The sequence below is a fragment of the Papio anubis genome, chromosome 7 (assembly GCF_008728515.1).
Source record: "Papio anubis isolate 15944 chromosome 7, Panubis1.0, whole genome shotgun sequence".
NCBI lineage: Eukaryota > Metazoa > Chordata > Mammalia > Primates > Cercopithecidae > Papio > Papio anubis.
Genome location: NC_044982.1, coordinates 143,704,437 through 143,726,047, shown reverse-complemented (window position 1 = coordinate 143,726,047; position 21,611 = coordinate 143,704,437). Strand labels below are relative to the sequence as shown.

At 48.8% G+C, this 21,611-nt stretch overlaps 1 protein-coding gene across 1 annotated transcript; it reads right to left on the bottom strand.

Moving 5' to 3' along the window:
• Positions 1 to 281: 281 nt before the first annotated feature.
• Positions 282 to 15,699, bottom strand: TGM7 (transglutaminase 7; the record flags this gene model as incomplete). The annotated part of the gene is made up of 12 exons (XM_021940298.2): positions 282 to 625; positions 873 to 1,006; positions 3,103 to 3,263; positions 3,616 to 3,942; positions 5,887 to 6,129; positions 6,550 to 6,653; positions 8,831 to 8,969; positions 11,336 to 11,513; positions 11,597 to 11,725; positions 13,704 to 13,822; positions 14,476 to 14,721; positions 15,510 to 15,699. Coding segments are annotated over 12 exons (2,130 nt in total), but the record flags the coding sequence as incomplete, so codon positions are not given.
• Between the last annotated feature and the right edge of the window lie 5,912 nt (positions 15,700 to 21,611).

Below are 21,611 nucleotides of genomic sequence, written 5' to 3'. Positions count from 1 at the left end.
CTGGCCAGTTGGCGCAGGGTTGCTGTCCTCCAGCACATCCAAGCTGCCCTCCCCAGGCCTCCCTCCATCATCTGCCTGCAGGCTCACCAAGACAGTGTAAATGGAGAGACCTGGGATCCTTAATTCCAGAGAGGCTGCTTTAGAGGGGATGGTGGTGGGCTTATTTTGTGGTTGAGGCTCTTAAGGGAGGAGAGAAAGGACAGGAGGGGAAGGGAGGGTTCAGCCACAGAGCTGGCAGCCAGGCCAAGAGGATCAGCCAGGAGCAATAAGTGGCTTGAGAATGCTGGTGATAAATAAAGACGTCTTTATTGTCTCTTCCCAAAGCACACGATGTTTCTAACAGAGCTTCATTCACTCCCAGGCAGGCTGGAGAGAGGACAGAGGTGGAGCCAAGATGACATAGTCAGGAGTAGAAAGGAGTCAGGTGGAGCAGAGGTGCCAGGGAGGGCAGCTGGAGGGCGGGACTCAGGGAGCTCCAGCCGCAGTGACGAAGATGTCCTTGTAGCCTTTGATCTCCTTGACCTCGTTGCTGCTGATGAGAACCTGGAGCTGGCGGGGTCCAGCTTTGGTCGGGTAGAGGTCCAGTTGAATTTGGAGGGTATGTCCGGCCACCAGAGTCCCAAGGCTGAAAGTCAGAAAGGGCCTGTGAGAGCCTCAAGGAGTCCCTGCTGGCAGGAGGGGTGATCTGGTTCCCCTCTGGGTGGGTGAGAAGCTCCCACTCGCCACCACCACTGAACTCAGCCTTTCCTGAGGAGGGTGAGAAAGTGGGGGGAGAGAGGCACCGCACAGGAGACTGAGGAGGGTCCTGTGATGCCATGGGGCACCCCTTTTCTGAGACCAGCAAGGGGGAGGTAGGCAGAAGCATCACTTACTCCTTTGTTATCTGCCCATTGACGAGGCCGCTTCCCTCCAGCACCATCGTGCAGCTGCTCAGAGCCACCATCAAGGTGTTGGTGAGGGTGACGTGGACTCTCAGTGCCTTGCCCACCTCAGCCCTCTCAGACACCTGTGTGGAGAGAGGTCAGTGATCCCACGGGCAACTGGCCTCGCTTCTGCACTCTGATTCAGTTATCCCCACCCCCAGGTCCCTGGCCACCACCACGAACTGCAGCTTAGAGCTAACGTGCTATAGTGGGGAGGGAGGAATGTGAGCTGAGAGTACTTGAGATTAACACATATACAGGCCTGTCTTAGGTCACAATACTCCAAGGAGCCACCACCAATCAGCAATTGCCACCAAGCTGAAACCCGTTTCCCTCCCCACCATCTAGTTCAGGATGTCCACAAGATTTCAATGGGAGTGCCAGCTCCAGTGGGTGGCTACCAGGAAGGCTGGGTTAAAAAGGATCCTGAGGACAAAGGATCCCAATTGATTCCTATCTAACACAGGTGGGGGATAAGGAAGCGGTGTCATGTGTGCCACCCAAGTGCCATCAGTGATGTCATCCTGCCCTTACACTCATCACCGAGGAAACCATGAGGCCAAGGCCCCATGATGTGTTAATGGCAGAGCCAGGACCTGACCCGGGTGTCCCAGCCCAGGATCTTTCCCCATACTGCTGTGTCTTCACAAACATCAGCAGGGCATGCACTCGAGTTCTTCCAGGTGTGCTCAGTGCTGTGTCATGGGGCAGCACAGCCGTGGCCTGTGAGTGGGAGGCAGGCATCCTTCCTACTCATTTCTGGAGCCCCTGTTCCTAGAACAGTGCCGGCCAGATGATGGACATCAGTAAGCACGTGGTGAACTGAAATGAGCTCTGACCACCCAGATCATACTAGGGGCTTGTTCTGGCTGGGCCAGAGACCAGGGAAAAGGAAGAACACACCTGACTTACCTGGGATCCAAACAAAAATACCAAGTCCCTTGTACCTTCATGAGGGTGTCAAAGTAGAACAGGTTAAAATAACTGTGGAATCATCTGTGGGTCCCTTACTGATGGGGACCAATTAGCAACCTACTTGGCATTTGCCATGTTTGCCTCAGGTACACGGCAGGGCCCTGGCCGCAGCCCCCGGCTTTTGTCTGCACTTGCAATTCTGCCCGCGGTTTGCCCCAGCACAGAGGCTGCTTGGCGTCAGCCGGCCTGACAGCCTGACAGTGTGCCTGGATGAAAACCCTGGGGTAGGCCAGCGGATACATGGTCTGGAGCTGCCCAGTTCTCATTTGGGGTGGGGAGGGGCGTACTGTTGGAGAAGCCTCCAGGTAAAGAGCCAGGTTTAGACTAGGCAGTGGGCAAGTCTTTTCGAGTGGGAGGGGCAGGTGGGAAAACGAGGCTTCAGGGAAGGAAAACCCTGGTAGAGGAGATGGGGAACGCACCCACTTCTTCCATTCACCCTTCCTTCGCCTGAAACTCCTTCTTTGTGCAGTGGCCTCACTGGCCCCTCAGGCATCTCAAGTTCACTTTTCATTTGTTTCCCTCTTTGTCACCTCAATCTTGTCAATACTCACCTTTTGTTTTTTGTTTTGTTTTGTTTGAGACAAGGTCTAACTCTGCTGTCCAGGCTGGAGTGCAGTGGCACGATCTCAGTTCACTGCGGGCTTGATTTCCCCGGACTCCCACCTCAGCCTCCCGAGTATCTGGGACTAGAGGCATGCACCACCACACCAGCTAACTTCTGAAAAACTTTTAAGTAGCGACAAGGTCTGGCTATGTTTCCCAGATTGGTCTTGAACTCCTGGGCTCAAGCGATCCTCCCACCTTGGCCTCCCAAAGCACTGGGATTACAGGCGTGAGCCACCATGCTTAGCCAGTGGTCATCATTTGAATTTGACTTTGTGGAGTCTCTAAATCTGTCTTCTCTACTTCATCTCCTAGTCACTGCCTTTCCTGTCTCTTTGCCTTTGCAAAATGATTTCCTTACTTAAAATGCCTTCACAGCCATCTCATTTCTCTATACAGTTTCCTATGCATCCTCTGAAAAATAGTACCTCCTTTGAGAAGCCTTCATGCCCTTCCCCCCCACTCACTGGTCAGAGCACAAGACCACACCATACTGTGCTGGAGCCATCAGTGTGGGATGAGGTGGGAACAGTGTCTTGTTGGCTGCTGCACCCCAGCCCCTGGATTGGGTGAGTCAGAGAACCTCAGAGCCCCCACCTACCTCGATAGACAAGTGGGGAGGCTCCAGAGAGATATCTTTTAGGACCAGCATGGACCTCCCTGTCTCTTCAACCTCGGCAATGCCAGACACACGGATGAGCTTTTCGTCCGTTAGCTTGCTTCTGTAATTGCTGTAGGGCAGGAGGAGTGGCCACTGTGTCTCTAAGGACATACAAAAGATACCTTGAGTCCAGGACATGGACCAGAGAGAGAGGGGGGACATGTAGATGTGAGAGAGGAAAAATTAGAATTTTTCACGTGAGAGGTAAAACTGTGTGTGTGAGAGACAGACAGACAGTGTCCCACCACGCACACACTGCCCCCAGGGCTCACTGCTGCGTCTTGCCTGGTGGGGTGGCATCAGAGGTGCAGCAGCTGGCAGCTTCACTGCCCGGAAGGTGTATGTGTCGGAGGAAGGGGTCTCTGTGTGATCTGGCTGGGCCCGCCCCACTGTGTTCACGGCCCCACAGCTCCCCTCCCCGGAGGTGCCTTCTTACGCCTGCCTCACACTCACCCTTCCCAAAGTCCAGGTTCACCCGTACCGTGTGCCTCCAGAGGGGCTTCCGGGTGCCACCCCCATGCAGCAGGGCCTGTGCACAGAAGCGCACCACCAGTCCGATGGGCCCCTGAGGGTGGGTGCTGTCTGGCACCCTCCGGATACGCAGCAGCAGCTGCAGGTCCTGGCCCCACTCCGGTATCCTGGCCAGGTGAAGCTGCAGCTGCGCTGGCTCATCCCTAAGACCCCCGGACTCCAGGAGATCCAGGAAGGGCGAAGAAGCTCTTTGGGGGCCTAGCATTTTCCGAGAAGCCTTCATGAAGACAGCTCTCTCCTCAGGGGATCCTGCAGAAGGGAGAGGCGGGGGAGACATGCATGGGGAGGGGTGGAGAGGACCGGTGACTTTCCCGGGGCACCAAGGCACAGGAATAGCAGCACAGGGAGGTGGTGCGGCTCAGGTGCCACTTGCTGGGTTCAAATCCTTGCTCTGTCACAGTGCTTTAATCTCTCAGTGTTCTGTTCTGTCATCTGTAACCTGGGGATGATATCTGCTTTCCTTATAAGGGATCCCAAAAACGTCAGGCTAAGTGAGTTGCTAGCTGCAAGCACTCAGCACTGTTCTCTGCCATCACTACGAACACCAAGCATCACTATCATCATCGTCATGAAGCCAGAGGCTTCTCTCCCCAACCAGCATCTCTCCAGCTAAAATATATGCTCAAAACTTATAAAAAAAAGAGGTTCGCTCAGGCACGGTGGCTCATGCCTGTAATCCCAGCAATTTGGGATGCCGAGGTGGGTGGATCACCTGAGGTCAGGAGTTTGAGACCAGCCTGACCAACATGGTGAAACTCATCTCTACTAAAAATACAAAAATTAGCTGGGCATGGTGATGGGTGCCTGTAATCCCCGCTATTCAGGAGGGTGAGGCAGGGGAATCACTTGAACCCAGGAGGCAGAAGTTGTGGTGAGCCGAGATTTGCCTTTACACTCCAGCCTGGGCAACAAAAGCGAAACTCCATCTTAAAAAAAAAAAAAAAAAAAGAGCTTCATCTCTTGCCCGTGGGGGCTACTCAACATGGAGGCTTAATGTGGCTGACTGCCGCTGCTACCGCTTGAGACCATCATTACCACAGTTACAACTGTTACTACTTGAGACCATCATTACCACAGTTACAACTGTTACTACTTGAGACCATCATTACAAGACTGAAGTAAGGGATGAACGTAGAAATGGTAAAAAACAAAAGAAACTGTGTTAAAGAAAGGCTAGCCTGGGGAAGAAGAAAAGGAGAGAAGAAAAGAAGAAAAGAGCTCCCTGCTTCTAGTGAGCAAAGGCAGCCGCTGAGCGTCTACCGCCCTTCATATTTATTTGGGTAGCAAGAGCAAGGAGGAGGAGGTAACGATTGGTCAGCTGCTTAATTGATCACAGGTTCAGATTGTTACTGACAGGCTTCAATTATCATAAGAAACATTTGTGTGGCCTCCAACAGCTTAACCCACACTTACTCCCACCTGTGGACTTCTCTGGCGCAGTTACTACGTCCCAGAGGCACGGTTCCCAGTGCTTTCTGTGGACACTCATTTAACCCTCTCAACAGCCGTCCAGGGGACTGTTATCCCATTTTACAGATGAGGAAATGGAGGCACAGGGGTGGTAAACTGTGTCCAGTCTTACACAGGGCACGGGAGAGCCCTGTTCAGTACTCAGGCAGCCTGACTCCACACACGCGCCCTCCGTGGGGGTGTCCACCCCATCCACAGGCCCAGGGGCCCATCCCCCCAACTCCACCTATCTCCTTGTTACAACCCCTCCTGCCATGGACATAGGGAGACAGTGGCACCACTCTGGGTGTAGTTAAAATACAGGACATCCAACTACATTTGAATTCCAGATAAACAACAAATGATTTTTAGTACAGTATGTTCCATGTATTATTTGGAACATACTTATACATTAAAAATCATACCCAGTTTGAATTTCAGATAAACAGTGAATACTTTTTAGAATAAGTATGTCCCAAATGCTGTATGTCCCATACTTACACAAATAAAATATTTGTTTACTTGGATCTATCTGGAATTCATATTTAACTGGGCATCCTATATTTTTATTTGCTGGTAACCCTACTTAAGGTCACATGCCTGGGATCCAGGAAGGACCCCTAGGAGTTTGCCATGAGGATAAAGGTGATTAGATGCTGACGATTTCAACTTGGAACCACCCCAGCTAGGGAGCATCACAAAGAAGCTTAAACCAGCCCTCTCCCCAAATACCCAGCCCGGCACCTTCTGGGTACTTGTAGGAGCTGGTGATGCTCTGGTGCTGGTCTGACCCCACCATCTTGGTGCTGATCTCTTTCCCGATGGAACTGGTGTTGTGGGCCAGGATTTCCTGGGCCTGGCCATCCCTGAGGAGCCAAATGACTTCATCGGCATTCACCTCGGCATACACGAAAGGGGTGTCATAGGCCAGGTGGACATCCCCTTCCTTGATGGCCTTCACAGAGGCAGGGCCACAGCAGAACAGCCCTGTGGAGGCAACAGGCTACTGACGTGGGGGCAAGGGGCAGCTGGCTGTGGCTGTGGGAGGTGGAGATGGGACAGGCAGTGGTACCGCTGACTCTCACCCATGGGATATCTTCCAGTTTACCAAGCACTTTTGTTCCCATTAATTCATCTGACCCTCACAGCCACCCTGTGAAGTGGCAATGCTCATCATCAGCTTTTCCACGTTACAGGTAAGGACACAGCTGAGGCCCAGTGACCCATCCAGGTGACCCCGCTGTCCACGGTAGAGTTAGATTCCTGATCTGAAGCTGTGTCAGCTGGGACCTCGGGAAGAGGGTGCCGTGGAAAACGCTGCTCCTCCCTGGTCTCCTGCTCCCACGGTCAGTCACCCTAATCTGCCTCCCCACAGAGCCAGAGCCTGTTGCAGTGGTCCTCACTCACCACTGCTGGTCTGCTGGGGAGTGGGGTCCAGAACCTGCCACCCGTTGTATCCTGGTGGGAGATCTTTCCGGATCATCCAGCACTCATTCCAGACATGGAAGTTCCTGCAGGAGGGAGTAAGGAGAAAAGGACTCACGTTAGCTGAGGTTTTGCCAGATACCAGGCACTATACGGAGTGATTTATATCATTGTTTCTTTTTCTTACTTTTTGTTAGGAAGTAATTTCATACTAAAAGTCACAAGAATAGTACAGGCCGGGCGCGGTGGCTCACGCCCTAATCCCAGCACTTTGGGAGGCCGAGGAGGGTGGATCACGAGGTCAGGAGATCGAGACCATCCTGGCTAACATGGTGAAACCCCGTCTCTACTAAAAATACAAAAAACTAGCCGGGCGTGGTGGCGGGCGCCTGTAGTCCCAGCTACTCAGGAGGCTGAGACAGGAGAATGGCGTAAACCCGGGAGGCGGAGCTTGCAGTGAGCTGAGATCGCGCCACTGCACTCCAGCCTGGGTGACGGAGCGAGACTCTGTCTCAAAAAAACGAAAACAAAAAGAATAGTACAAAGAACACCCATCTACCCAAGTCATCTGTTGTTAACATTTTGCCCCATTTGCTTTCTTTCAGTGTGGACATGAATAGATATCCACACATATACACTTCAGTGTGTATTTCCTAAGAATAGGGATCGTATAGTTTATCAACCCTAGCACATTGGGTATTGATATGATGCCTTTATCTAATTTACTGTCTATATTTTAATGTTGTCAGTTGCTCTAACGATGTTGTTTAGAGCCTTCTTCTCCCACGCGGTACGCAGCGCCATCTGTGGTCACACACTGCATTCAGCTACGCAGCGTGTTGTCTGCTTTGACCTTGGAACGGTTCCTCCACCTTTCTTTCTTTTGTTACATTGGGATTTGAAAAGAGTCTCTCTCTCTCTCTCTCTCTCTCTCTCTCTCTCTCTCTCTCTCATAAATTTAAGGTGTACAAATGTAGTTTTGTTTCATGGAGATATCGCCTAGTGGTGAAGTCTGGGCTTTTAATGAAAACAGTCTTTATGTTATTTATCTATTTTTTAAAACCAGAGTAGCGCCCATTTTGGGCTTGCCTGATGTTTTCTCATTATTAGACTCAAGATATGCATTCAAAGACAGAACTGTACCTAAGTTACATATCCTCAGATACACCACTGCTTCCTGAATCAGAGACGATTCAGACCTCTAGGAGTCTATCTGTGGATTCCAGGCTGAAAAGCCCTCCTTACCAGCATTGATCTCATCTCACCCTAGCAACCCTGTGAAGTAGACGTTATCTTCATTTTACAGACAAGAAAATCGAAGCTCAGAGAGGGAGGGGGCTCCTAGGACAGCAGGTAGTTCTCACACAACTCAGAGTCTTACCTGGAGGCCAGCTGCGGTGGCTCAGGCCTGTAACCCCAGCACTTTGGGAGGCCGAGGCGAGTGGATCACCTGAGGTCAAGAGTTCGAGGCCAACATGGCGAAACCCCATCTCTACTAAAAATACAAAAATTAGCCGGGCATCATGGTACATGTCTGTAGTCCCGTCTACTCCTGCCTCCTGAGGCAGGAGAATCATTTGAACCCAGGAGGTGGAGGTTATAGTGAGCTGAGGTCGCACCATTGCACTCCAGGCTGGGCAACAGAGTGAGACTCCATCTCAAAAAAAAAAAAATAGAGTCTTATCTAGAAACTGGCTAGAAAAGGAAAAACAGGAAACCAGTTTTGAGGGTAGAGCTGAGAAGAACAAAGGAACCAGGAAAAGAAACCAGAGAGACACAAGTAAAGGGATGCACAGAGATACACACACACACACACACACACGCACACATGTACGCAGACAGGGAGTGGGGTGGGGAGAGGAAGAAGTCAAGAGAGACAAGAAGAGGTCTAGAGAAGCAGTCAGTCCAAGTTCTGTCTGACTTCTGGGAAAACAGAATGGTACAAACAGAGACTCAGAGAAGGAAGAAGAAGATGAATAAAGACTTTTGAGGTCAGTGTTCAGAAGATGCCCAGCTAGTCATGTGGTTGAGGCCTCAGAATGTTATCCCATTGTTTTCTATCTCTGAAATGAGTTAAATGTGATGACCTAATTAGCCAGAACAGTCTCCTGGGTTGGGGAATTCTTCTCTTCTTCTCTGAGCAGTAGCAGCAATGTTCAGGGCAATCTTGCAACATTGCCTCAAGAGCCAGGGAGAACCAGGTCAAAGTTTTCCTGCCCTCCCTGGGACAGAGCAGAGAGCGGTTCAAGACAGTGCCTCTCACCATATTTTGTCTCGTTTCTGAGTTGACAGCATCTCTGCATTTTGGTCATAGTACGTATCGATGGTCAAGTTCCTATCCACGTTGTGCGCAGAACGGAAATTGGAAACAACACGGGTTGGAACACCTAAGCATCTCATTACTAAAGAGAAAAATATAGAGAATCGCTCAGTTCATCTCAGGCAAAATTATTGGTTTTCCATGCATAATTTGTAACTTTCAAGCTGGAGGAGAGAAAGCCAAGACACTTAGGGAACCACACCAGTAACTCCTTTATTCCCAGAGCCCCACACCCAGTCCCTGAGCCCTGCTGCCCCATCAGTGGTCAACATCCCACAAGGAGAAAGGAATCATTTGAGGATCACTTAAAACAACAGTTAACAATAATCCAATTTATCATTCAGGAGTCTTTCCACTCAGCAACTTTCCAAGTTAAAAACAGAGGGCCAGGCGCGGTGGCTCACACCTGTCATCCCAGCACTTTGGGAGGCAGAGGCGGATCACGAGGTCAGGGGTTTGAGACCAGCCTGGCCAGCCTGGCCAACACGGTGAAAACCCATCTCTACTAAAAATACAAAAAAAATTAGCTGGGTGTGGTGGCACATGCCTGTAGTCCCGGCTACTCAGGAGGCTGAAAATTTAGTTCTGACAATTTTTTTAACTTTTATTTTAGGTTTGAGGGTACACGTGAAGGTTTGTTACATAGGTAAACACGTCTCAAGGGATTGTTGTACAGATTATTTTATCGCCCTCCTCCCACCCTAGTTCTGAAATTTGGGATCTGGAATTCTACTTAAAGACAAGAGGTAGGGGGAGGTATGAAAGAAATTAGAGAATGGATAGAGGGACAAGATAGACTTCTAGAGACGGTGGAAACCGTCAGCAGAGACAAAGGGAAACCACAGAATCAGAAACCGTCTTTAATAAGGTAGCAGCTCCCTCTTGTGGCTTCTCGTGATACTGCTACAAAGGCTTTTAAAAGCTGAGTTATGATTTTGCAAATCTAGTCACACAGTGTAGACATTACCCCCAAAACACACACACACACACACACACACACACCCCTGCCTGCCCAGAGCCAGATGAAGTCAAGCCAAGAGCCAGCAAGAGCCAGGTGTGACCTTGAAGGGACGTGGGTCCTGATATCTGCCGGCACGGCGAGGAGTTCAGAGAGGTTTATCCCACTCCTCTCCCTCCCAGAAGGGGCAGGCAGTGCCTACTGAGGCTGCCAGGAGGATTACACAGCTTCGAAAAGTAAAAGGACTAATGAGAGCGACCAATCCTTTTGTTTTGGTTCACTGAAGAGCCCCCAAGAGGGCCGCCTGTCCACCGTCACCTGCCCACTCACAGCACAGCTCCTGGCTTGTCACAGATCCTTAGCAGGCGTGGGAGCTACACCCGGGCTGGAAGCGGCCAGGGGAAGCTTGGCAGGGGCAGCTCCCCCAGTGTGCAGTGGCCCCATAACTCAAGGGCCTGGGAGTGGGGAGAGGCTTGGAAATGGAGCACGGTGGTGGACCTTGTCCTTCTCCTGCTCATCCCAGGCCTCCTCCACAACACCTACCTAGCCACAGTCTGGGGACGTCCCAGCCCACGGAACAACCGAGAATACTGAGTGCCAGAGTAGCCCTAGCCTCATTTCACACCTGAGCAAAGTGAGGTCACCGGATTTCACACCTCAGCAAAGTGAGGTCACTGGATTCAAACACTCAGATTTAAACCTCCTCTGTGTCTGCAGCACCTGCATATAACTGCCAGCCTCTGCTGCCCCTCTCCAAAAAGCCTCTGCCCTTGTCTTTGGCTCCTGTCTCTGTCCTCCTTATTCTCTGCTTCTCCTTTCTCCAACTCAGAGTCACCCTGTTAGTTCAGCAAACGTTTATCAAGCTCCATCATGTAGCAGGACAGGCCTGTGTAAGGTATTCTGGCCTTGCAAGGGTGAGACAAGTACTCTCCGTCTTTCTCTCATCTTCACAGATGATCTGCTCAACGACTTTGCACTGAATTGTAAATAACTGATACTGCATAAAACACTGATGTTCTTTAAGGGTAGTCAGCAAAGTGGTAAGTCTATAATGATAACTGCTCAAGGATCTCTCAGTGAAGCATTTGGGAGCTGCTAGCTCTGCCTATGGGCGAGGTCAGCTATCTCACACCATCTACTTCCACTTGCCCCTCCGTGCCAGGCTCATCTCGAGCTGAGATGCCTGAGCTGGTGGCAGAAAGAAGCCACTGGATTTCTGTTTCGGGACCACAAGCTGTCTATCCAGACGACAGTTATAACAGTCTGACTGACCCATCAAGGATACTGTGAGGTGATTGCCACAGGTCAACCCCCCTCTCACATAAATGCACAGGATCCCTTGAGACTGTATGGTGTGCTGGCTCAGGGCCTGGGTGCCCACCACCCCCAGCTGTGGGGCCTTGGGCAAGCTACAGAACCTTTATGAGCCACAGTTAACTTCTCTGAAAATGAAGTTAATCACACCCCTAAGTGAGGGATCTTTCGCTCACCGGTGCACATAACAGATGCGAAGACCCAGCACTGTCCATACTTCACAGGCTGCCCGCCCCTGGCTGACCACTGCCGTAGGATGGCCACACTACCGTTCCACTCCAGAGGACTGACCCCTTCGGAGTAGTCCTCGCTCCAGTTCCCCTGCAGCACGCCGTTGTCATCGTTGCTGTTGATCTGCAGAGGACAGATGGGTGAATTTCCACAGCTCCCGGGGAAGCTCAGACTGTCCTCAGACGGCGGGAAGCATCCATCCTTACCATGGCACTCACCACCCTGCACACGTATACCACGTCGTTCCGCTGGGAACAGTCTTTAGCCGGGTTCTTTAAGTAATGCAGGCTCTTGTTCAGGATCTCAAAGCAGATGTCTATGATGTCCTCTTCAAACTTCCCAGTGATTTTAAGGGAGAAAAAAGAGGAGCAAATATCTAGACTTCTGAAACTTTAAGTCACTAACAGACTTTTGGGGATGGCAGGTATATGGGGATGTGGGGACGGGGGGAGGGCGCTAAATATAAGACAAGGTCCTGCCTTTGAATAACTTATAAATCAAATTGGGAATGTATGAGGTTTGAAATTCTGAAAAACTAAACTGTGTGGCTCTGATGAAAAATGGAAACAGAATTCAGAGAGTGAGAGATCCCCGTTGGCTGAATAGATGAGAGAAGGCTTTGGTGCCAATGGGCTTTGACGGATTGGGTGGACAGGAAGAGGAGAGTGGGCACATTTACCTGAGGTCTTTGAGCATGGTGGGTACCAAGGATTTACACAGACTCCTATCTGGAGGACTTGAAGGAGCAGGGAAGGGATCAGAGCAGAAAAAGTCTAGAGATCAATGTAGGGCCAGGCATGGCAGTCTTGAAATCAGGTAGAGGAGCTCAGAGCAGACACTGCGGCCCTGGAGGAGCCAGAGTGGGCTCATGGTAGACGCGCACAATGTTTGCCACAACCCTTTGGCTGCCAAATGCACAGGTATTTGTCTCAGTTTCAAAGAGGGTCACAGGTCGCCACGGTTGGAGAATGGGGAAAATGTGCTCTCCCTCAGCAAGGCTTCCCCCACCTCTTCCCTTTTGGAGTTTGTGGGCAGGACTGAGGTGCCAGCGGGAGGGAGAGAGAAACCATGCCTGCAGGGCTTGAGAGTGGAGACGTTGCCCAGAGCCAAGGTCCCCCTCTGTACACTGACTGGATATTGGATGTTATTAAAGAATTACTGTTCTTTTTTTTTTTTTTTCAGTTACAATCATGTATTCTGATTAAGTTTTGCAGAAAGCTTTTACACGACTATATTCTGAAGTATTATTGGATTAAATATGCTGAAGTGTTACTGGATTAAGTGATATGGTATCTGTAATTTGCTTTAAAAAAAAGAAAAAATTGGCCGGGAGCTGTGGCTGTAATCCCAGTACTTCGGGAGGCTGAGGCGGGTGGATCACCCGAGGTCAGAAGGTCGAGACCAGCCTGGCCAACATGGTGAACCCCGTCCCTACTAAAAATGCAAAAATTAGCTGGGCATTATGGCTCGCACCTGTAGTCCTAGCTACTCAGGAGGCTGAGGCGGGAGAATCGCTTGAACCCAGATAGTGGAGGTTGTAGTGAGCCAAGATCATGCCACTGCACTCCAGCCTGGGCAACAGAGCGAGACTCCACCTCAAAAAAAAAAAAAAAAATCTAGTGGTAGAGTGGGGAGCGAGGGTGGAGGCAGAGGAGTACAGACCAAAGAAGGATAAGCTTTTTCTGTAAAAAAACAAATAGTAAATATTTTAGCCTTTGCAGGCCATAAGGTCTCTGTTTTAATAACTCAGATCTGCCAATGCAGCATGCAAGCAGCCACAGACTACATCTAAATGAATAAACATGGCTATGTTGCAATAAAATGCTATTTGTGAACACTGAAATTTGAACTTCATATAATGTTCACATCACAAAAGATTATTCTTTTAAAATTCCTTTTCAACAATTAAAAAATATGAAAACTATTCTCAGCTCGTGGGTTAAACAGGCAGTAGGCCACATTTGGTCTGTGGGCTGTAGTTTACAAACCCCCAGTGTTGATCAAACAGACTCATGATACATCGATCACTACTGAAGCCGAGAGGTGGGTGCAGGCAGATTCATTGTAGTAGCCTGTCTACTTTGATTATGTTTCAAGGTTTTCATAATAAAATGTTAAAAGCTAAAAAGGAAAGACATCTACCCCTTCCTTGCCCCTCTCACTGGATGTGAAGTTGGCCCAGCCCCTCACACCCTCACCTGTATTAGTGGCCCTCCATGAGGGCGGTGTAATGTAACAGCCTTACATAATAGGGCTGTGTAAGGACCAGCCTTAAGGAGCCCACCCCAGGCCCACATTGGGTGACAGTGTTACCTGCCCATAGTTCCAGGGCCAGGAGGTGATGAATCTTTCATGACCGTTGTAAACAAAGCCATAATCTTGCATGACATACTCCTGCAGCAGTATTTCACTTGGCAGGTAGACATCGTCCTCTGGGCAGTTAAGAGTAGTGGAGGGGGCAAAACCCCAAACCCCAAACCGAAAAACAGAATAATAAAATTTAAAAACAGTAATGACAACGTGTTTCTGGAAAACAGGAGGAGCAGTTGATGGGTTGATAGCAACAGAAATTAAGACTGGACCCCCTTAAAGGTCTACTATATGCTTTTCTAGAAGCCAGAAATACAATGTGTACTTTAAAAAACAACGATGTTTTCTTGATTGTAAAAGTGACGGATTGTAGGGTTGGTTTCTTGTAGAGATTCAGAAAATCCAGACGGATGGAAAGAAGACAATGGAAACTGCTCATTCCCACTACTCAGAGACACCCACCATTATGTTCCCACTACTCAGAGACACCCGCCATTATGTTTTGGTGTGCTCTAGCCACTCTCTCTCTCTGTGCCTGCATACTTAATACAATTAGGACCGTATTAGGAAATGTTCCAGTGTTTTCACTTAACATCACACAATGAATACTTTCCTCATGCCATTAGAAATTCTTTGTAAGGATGATTTTTGTGAGAGCACATGGTACTACATTGCATAGCTATGTGGCGATTTATTTTCTGGGCTTTTTCCAAAGAACCTCGCAGGGCCTTCCCAATGGATCAGGTTAGCATTACAAGCTGTGAGCACATCCTACCTGGACTCCAAGGGTTAAAAAGTAGGATGAAAGTTCCCAGCGGGTAAGTCACACTGTGACCTTGGCCCTGAGAGATCTCTATCTTCAGAATGTAATGGCCAATAACTGCATTGGCTGGTGTGAAAAGGGAAACGTGGAGAGAGTTGGAGTCAATGGTGAAATCGGAAGCGCTCCAGACATTCCCGGGCCGGACCCGGGTGAGGAAGAATGTGGCTCGGGTCCCCAGCAGCTCTGAGGGCTTGGGTCCTGTGTGGGAGAGAATGACCCCAAAGTGAGGCTCCAAAAACCTGTGTGGTATGTGATTCCGGGGGGGTTGGAAGGACCCTCACCTTCTCCTACCACTTGCTAATGCTTTTGGCTTTTACTGCCCCTGAGTGTCCTCAGGCAAACCATTTAAGATCCCCAGGCCTCCGTTTTTTGTTTTGTTTTGTTTTGTTTTTTGAGACGGAGTCTCGCTCTGTCGCCCAGGCTGCAGTGCAGTGGCGCCATCTCAGCTCGCTGCAAGCTCCACCTCCCGGGTTCACGCCATTCTCCTGCCTCAGCCTCCCGAGTCGCTGGGACTACAGGCGCCCGCCACCTCGCCCGGCTAGTTTTTTGTATTTTTAGTAGAGACGGGGTTTCACCGTGTTAGCCAGGATGGTCTCGATCTCCTGACCTCGTGATCTGCCCGTCTCGGCCTCCCAAAGTGCTGGGATTACAGGCTTGAGCCACTGCGCCCAGCCAGGCCTCCGTTTTAAAAATAATAGTACCACCTGAAAGTCTTGTCCTGGAGATTACATGAGCTGATGTGTGTAAAGTTTTAGCACAATGCTTGTTGTGTATCTACAGGTTGGTTGTGCACTACCACAACCTCAGTTTGCGGAGTTGACTAAATCTCTTCTCAACGGCACTAACAGGATCCTGAGCGTGAGCGGCCTGGGGCTTCCAGGACAAGAGAGTGGCTCAGGTGGGAAAGGCAGGGGCCCTGCAGGCAGACTCTGTTAATGCCCTCATTTTGAGGGAACCTGCGGGGCCCTGGGGCAGGGCAAACTCACCAGTCTCAGCCACAAAGGTGATGTGGTCGCTCTGGGACTGGAAGGGTCGGCTGAAGCTCAGCTGGAGGTAGAAGAGCTGGCCACGGCGCACAGTGAGCCGCTTGACGCCCATCTCCTGCGTGTGGTGCTCCCGGTTGTTCCTGGAGCTCTGCAGGTCGACAGACTCAAGCTGCAAGGTTGCCACTAGGGGAGAGGAGGGGACAGGTCACGCCCACCTGCAACCCCCTGGGCTCAGGCGTCCCTTGTGGCTTCTCAGTCATTTCTGGGAGGTGCGGGGAGTGCGGGGGTGGGGGTTGGGTGGGGCGGGGCGGGGGGAAGTGTCGATCCTGGTGAGTTCCACGTCTGGACCTGGAGCCACAATGATCAAGGATTGGGGTCCCCAAACGGAAACCATTCCAGATAACCGAAACTTAACCCCTGAAGTGCTGCTGCATGCTCTTAACTATTTGTTGACAATCTTTCTAAAAGTCCTTCTATTATCCTACTGATACAAGAATAAACATACTAGGATTTTGTATGAACTAAGTCAGTGAGCTGACTGGAGGCTGGGACTTCAGTTGTAGGGCAAGTCCCTGCTTTGGGATTCTGGAGACTCTCTGGGTCATTTGTAACTTACGTCTGACTTCTCAGCCATTTTTAGGTCTATGAGGAGGGCACTGCCTGCTTCCTGTGTGTGCACACCTGGTATATGGTTGTGAAACTCTCATTGCATAGTGGGCAGTGGGCAGGCTCCGGACTGACACAGCTTCAGGTCTATTACCTGGGCTGTGAGACCTCAAGCAAGTCACTTAATGTCCCTAGACATCGGTGTCCTCATCTGAAAAATGGAGACAATTACATTCCTACCTTATAGGTCATGTGGGCGTCAAGTGAGGAGGCCCATGGAAGGGCCTTGGCATTGTGCCAGGTACAGCGTGAGCAGTCATTATTAGTTACTCTTACTGGTAGGAATCATGCGTTCTTGGATTGCATTTCTTTTGTGACCTTTGCTGGCAATGTTTAGATTGCATTTACTGTCGACAAAAGTTCATTAGGTCTTTCCTCTACTAGTACATCAGTTCACCTCAGTGGTTCTCAACAGGGGAAATTCTGTGCCCTGGAGGACATTTGGCAATGTCTGAAGACATTTTTTACTGGGAAAAGAGGCTGCTAAGCAGCATCCTAAAGGAAAAACTCATGTTTGTTCCCAGCCAGTTTTCATGCATTTTGAACTTCCGCAGAGGTTCTTAATGTTTTTGCATCTTTCCTACCCATCTGGATCCCTTTTTTTTTTTTTTTTTTTTTTTTGAGACAGGGTCTCACTCTGCATCCCAGGCTGGAGTGCAATGGCATGCTCCTGGCTCACTGCAGCCTCAGCCTTCATTCTGGGCTCAAGTGATCCTCCCATCTCAGCTTCCCAAGTAGGTTGGACCACACTTGTGCGCTACCATGAGTCACAATATATTTTTTTTATATTTTGTAGAGACGGCATCTCCCTATGTTGCCCAGGTGGATAGATTCTGATTTTTTGACCCAAATATTTTACTTTTTCATCTCTAGACTGGCTAAACTATCTTCCAGTCTTCATCTAAGTAATCAGTAATAAGATGTTCCTAAGTATTAGAGCCTAAGTTCGAGGCCAGTGGTGTATCATCAGCTCTTTCCTCCATGTTAACACTGAGCCATTAAGAAATACTCTTTGGGGCCAGGCACTGTGGCTCACTGTAATCCCAGCACTTTGGGAGGCCGAGGTGGGTGAATCACTTGAGGTCAGGAGTTCGAGACCAGCCTGGCCAACATGGTGAAACCCCGCGTCTACTAAAATACAAAAATTAGCCAGGCCTGGTGGTGAGCGCCTGTAATCCCAGCTTCTTGGGAGGCTGAGACGGGAGAATTGCTTGAGCCCAGGAGGTAGAGGTTGCAGTGAGCCAAGATCGCGCCATTGCACTCCAGCCTGGGTGACAGAGCGAGACTCTGTCTCAAAAAAATAATAATAATAATTTTTGGGCATAATTATTCAACTGCTTTAACCAAATCTAATCTTTGAATAAAGATGAAGTCAATGTTTTTAAATTTCCTTCACAATCTAAAATCAAATCCAGTTTTCATCTTTTCCATAAATGTGCCAAATGTCTGGCTAAAAACAGAATATGCACAATGATCCCTTGATCCGTCTCTTAACAACAATCTTTGTAAGGTAGATTCAACAAAGGTGAATTACTGGATGAATTGGTACAAAGTTGTTAAGCCTCTTGATGTTTTGGGGCACTTAAATAGGTATGTTATTGGAACCAGAAAATTCAGAGAAAGATCTAAGACAGATCCCTTTTGGTCATTCAACAGCAGTTTTTAAACTTCAGGTCCAACTCATTTAGTAGTTTGTGAAATCAATTTAGAGAGAGGAGCCAGTAATAAGAAAAATGGAATGGAATAGAAAACATACAATGCGTCACACATAGGAAGAACAAGGACAATTTTATGTGTAGCTGGGTCATGATATAAATCATGGATCATAGTTAAAAGTCAGAAAGCAGCCGGGCGCGGTGGCTCACGCCTGTAATCCCAGCACTTTGGGAGGCAGAGGCAGGCGGATCACGAGGTCAGGAGATCGAGACCATCTTGGCTAACACGGTGAAACCCCGTCTCTACTAAAAATATAAAAAATTAGCCAGGCGTGGTGGCGGGCGCCTGTAATCCCAGCTACTCGGGAAGCTGAGGCAGGAGAATGGCGTGAACCCGGGAGGCAGTGGTTGTAGTGAGCCGAGATCGCGCCACTGCACCCCAGCCTGGGCGACAGAGCCAGACTCTGTCTCACACACACACACACACACACACACACACACACACACAAAGTCAGAAAGCAGCTGGCCTCAATCTGGTTGGAAACTGGTTGCCTCTTATTTGCTCATAAGAGGCCTAAAGTTTTCATAGCAGGACCACTGAGCCTTCACAGAAAGCCTCTCCTTCCCATACACAGCTCCCACCCTGAATGATCATAGATCCAAAAGAGACAGGAACACACAGGAGGAAACAGGACTCAGGGTAGCCTTTTCCTGGCTGCTGTTTGTAGCTCAAAGCATAGTTCCTAGGGACAGCCAACTCAATTTTCCCCTGAGCCAGGTTTATCTTAGTTTGGGAAAGAAAGGAGAGGAGGAGGAAGGAAGATGTCTTCTTCTCCAGAGGCCCAAGGTTGCAGTGGCATGGAGAAAACTCATTCTCCACTGGACACTCAGGTTTTCTTTTTTGTTGCACTCCACTGAAGTGCTTCTCATGTCAAAGAGACAATGACTTAAGAAAACAAAAGGAAGGCTTTCAAAAGCAGGGAAAGAAAGCCAAGAGGATCAGGAAGAGTCTCAACAAAGCAGGAAATCAAGTAGAATCAGTTAGTCAGCACCCACAAGGCCTTCTTGACTTGGCCACAATCCCACTGGAGTTAATGACATGTGGAGTAAGAGGAGAGTTAAGCCCCAGCCACAAGACTTCTGGTACTTATTTGACTAATACAAAGACAAGGGTATAAAAGGATCAAAATTTATCCTAATGTATTATCAGCCTTTTAAGAAAAAGGAGACAGGCCGGGCACAGTGGCTCACAGCTGTAATCCCAGCACTTTGGGAGGCCGAGACGGGCAGATCACGAGGTCAGGAGATCGAGACCATCCTGGCTAACACGGTGAAACCCCGTCTCTACTAAAAAATACAAAAAACTAGCCGGGCCAGGTGGCGGGCGCCTGTAGTCCCAGCTACTCGGGAGGCTGAGGCAGGAGAATGGCGTGAACCCGGGAGGCGGAGCTTGCAGTGAGCCGAGATCTGGCCACTGCACTCCAGCCTGGGCGGCAGAGCGAGACTCCGTCTCAAAAAAAAAAAAAAAAAAAGAGATCAAGACCATCCTGGCCAACATGGTGAAACCTCATCTCTACTGAAAATACAAAAATTAGCTGGGCATGGTGGCAGGTGCCTGTAGTCCCAGCTACTTGGGTGGCTGAGGCAGAAAAATTGCTTGAACCTGGGAGGCGGAGGTTGCAGTGAGCCAAGATGGGGCCACTGCACTCCAGCCTGATGACAAAGCAAGATTCCATCATAAATAAATAAATAAATAAATAAATATAAAAGAAAGCCTTAAAACATAAATGCCTTTGACCCATGAACTTCTCGTCTAGGATTTTTTAAATTAAAAAACAATAATTTGTGTAGAAAAATTAAGCATAAAAATGTTCAGTGCAACCCACATATCTTACAGTAGGAGTTGGCTACATACACTTGATTCCTCTCATTTGATGATTCCAACTGGATTCCAACAAAGAGGGCACCAACAGCAGCCAAAAAAAAGGAGCAAAGATTAGAGAGAGGTAATTCACAAGACATTAGAAAGGAAGATTTCTTTAAAAGACTAAAAATTAGTATGTACAGATTATGTTTAGGTGGTGAAATGATGGAAATTTTCTTTCCTTTAGGTTTTTTGGCGTTTCCCAAGCTTTTACTTTGAACAGGTATTCCTTTTGTGTTGAGGGGAAAGTGCTACTTTGATTAAAGGCAGGCTTTCGAGCAGGAGTGGCAGGATCAAAGCTGTACTTTAGGATTAATTCAACTGTGGCATTTAGCCCAGACCAAAGGGGAAGAAGACAAGGGTGGGAAGGGCAGCGAGAACCCTATCACAACGATCTAAGCCAAAGGCTCATGAGGACCTAAACACAGGTGTCGGTAAGAGGAAAAGAAGGACCACCGTATGTGTGCAAAGGGCTGGCATCCCTGGGCATATGGCAGGCTAATAAATACTTATTGAAATATTTTGAATTGCAGGGCTTCCTAAGGCCCCAGCTAGGGTGGATGAAGAATGGGATCAGTTAAAGGAATCAACTGCCAACAAAGTCCCAGGTAGTCAGGTTAGTGGTGAGGCTGGAACGCTCTAGGTGGAGACAACAAAGGGCAAATTCTATCCTGTGCAGCTGGCACGGAGTTGGCACCTGCCACAAAGCGCCAGGCGGACTCAGCTCCTTCCGTTCTTCTGTCTTTGTTTCCGCATTTATTCTAGCTTCTTTTCTCTTTCCACTTCTCATTATTATTGTCCATTTTTAGGACTTTTACATATACTTTATTCTTTTTATTTCTTCCCTTCTTACAAAATGTGAAAGAGTATAATCTGTGTGAGAGCATATGAAGAGATTCCTATAGGAGATCACTGCCGTGTTCTGTGCCTCTTTTAGTGTGCAAGAATAAAAATGTCTTACTTAAAATTTCCAGTCCAAACTCCTTAGCCAAGCATTCCAAGCCCTTCACAATGTGGTCCCAACATATCTCTCCAATCTTATCTCCCACTAGCCCATAAATAAACTGCTTCACTTGTACTATGGCCTCCAAATAGACCATACTCACATCTACCTCTGACAGCCCCTGCCCCTTCCCTAATCTCTTTGTGTCTCCATTGTACCCATTCTTCAAACAAAACCCAGCGGCCACTCCTCCACAAAATTCTTCCCAAGCATCTCAGAACATACGGGATGTTTGCCCTTGCAACACTAGTTGAATATCTAGTTAATACTAAGTGTTATGGAACTCCAGTCTTTATATGCATCATCTCCTGCTATCCCTGTAACTACCCAATTTGATATTATCAGCCCCATGTTACAGGTAAGTAGGAAGATGATCGGCAAAGTTAATTAACTTGCCCAGTGTCACCTACTTAATTAAGTGGCAAAATTGGCATTTAAACCTAGACAGTTTGACTCCAGAACCTAGTTCTTAACTTTCTGGCTTGTGGTATTGGTCTGAAGGTTTTCAAACTTTTTTTTTTTCCCAAGTAAGTGAATATTGTGCTTTCTTCAAATGAAAACATAATAAAAGACTTAAGAGGAACTTCTCTAGTAGGAGAACCGGGCAGGGGTTCTGCCCACCCCCAGGCTTCTCTGCAGAGCCCTAAGGATCCAAAGAACACAACAAAAAGCACAGCTCCCTCTCAGCCTCCTCAGTCTAAGATGTCAAGGAGGGCACAAGCCCTCAGGCAGCTCAACAGGTCGGGACAGAACCAGCTCCAGGACCCACTCAATCTGTCGCCCTGTTCTGCAATTTCCCGGACTCTGAACCCCTTATTATTCAGTTAATCACTTACTACTACGGTATTTCCTTG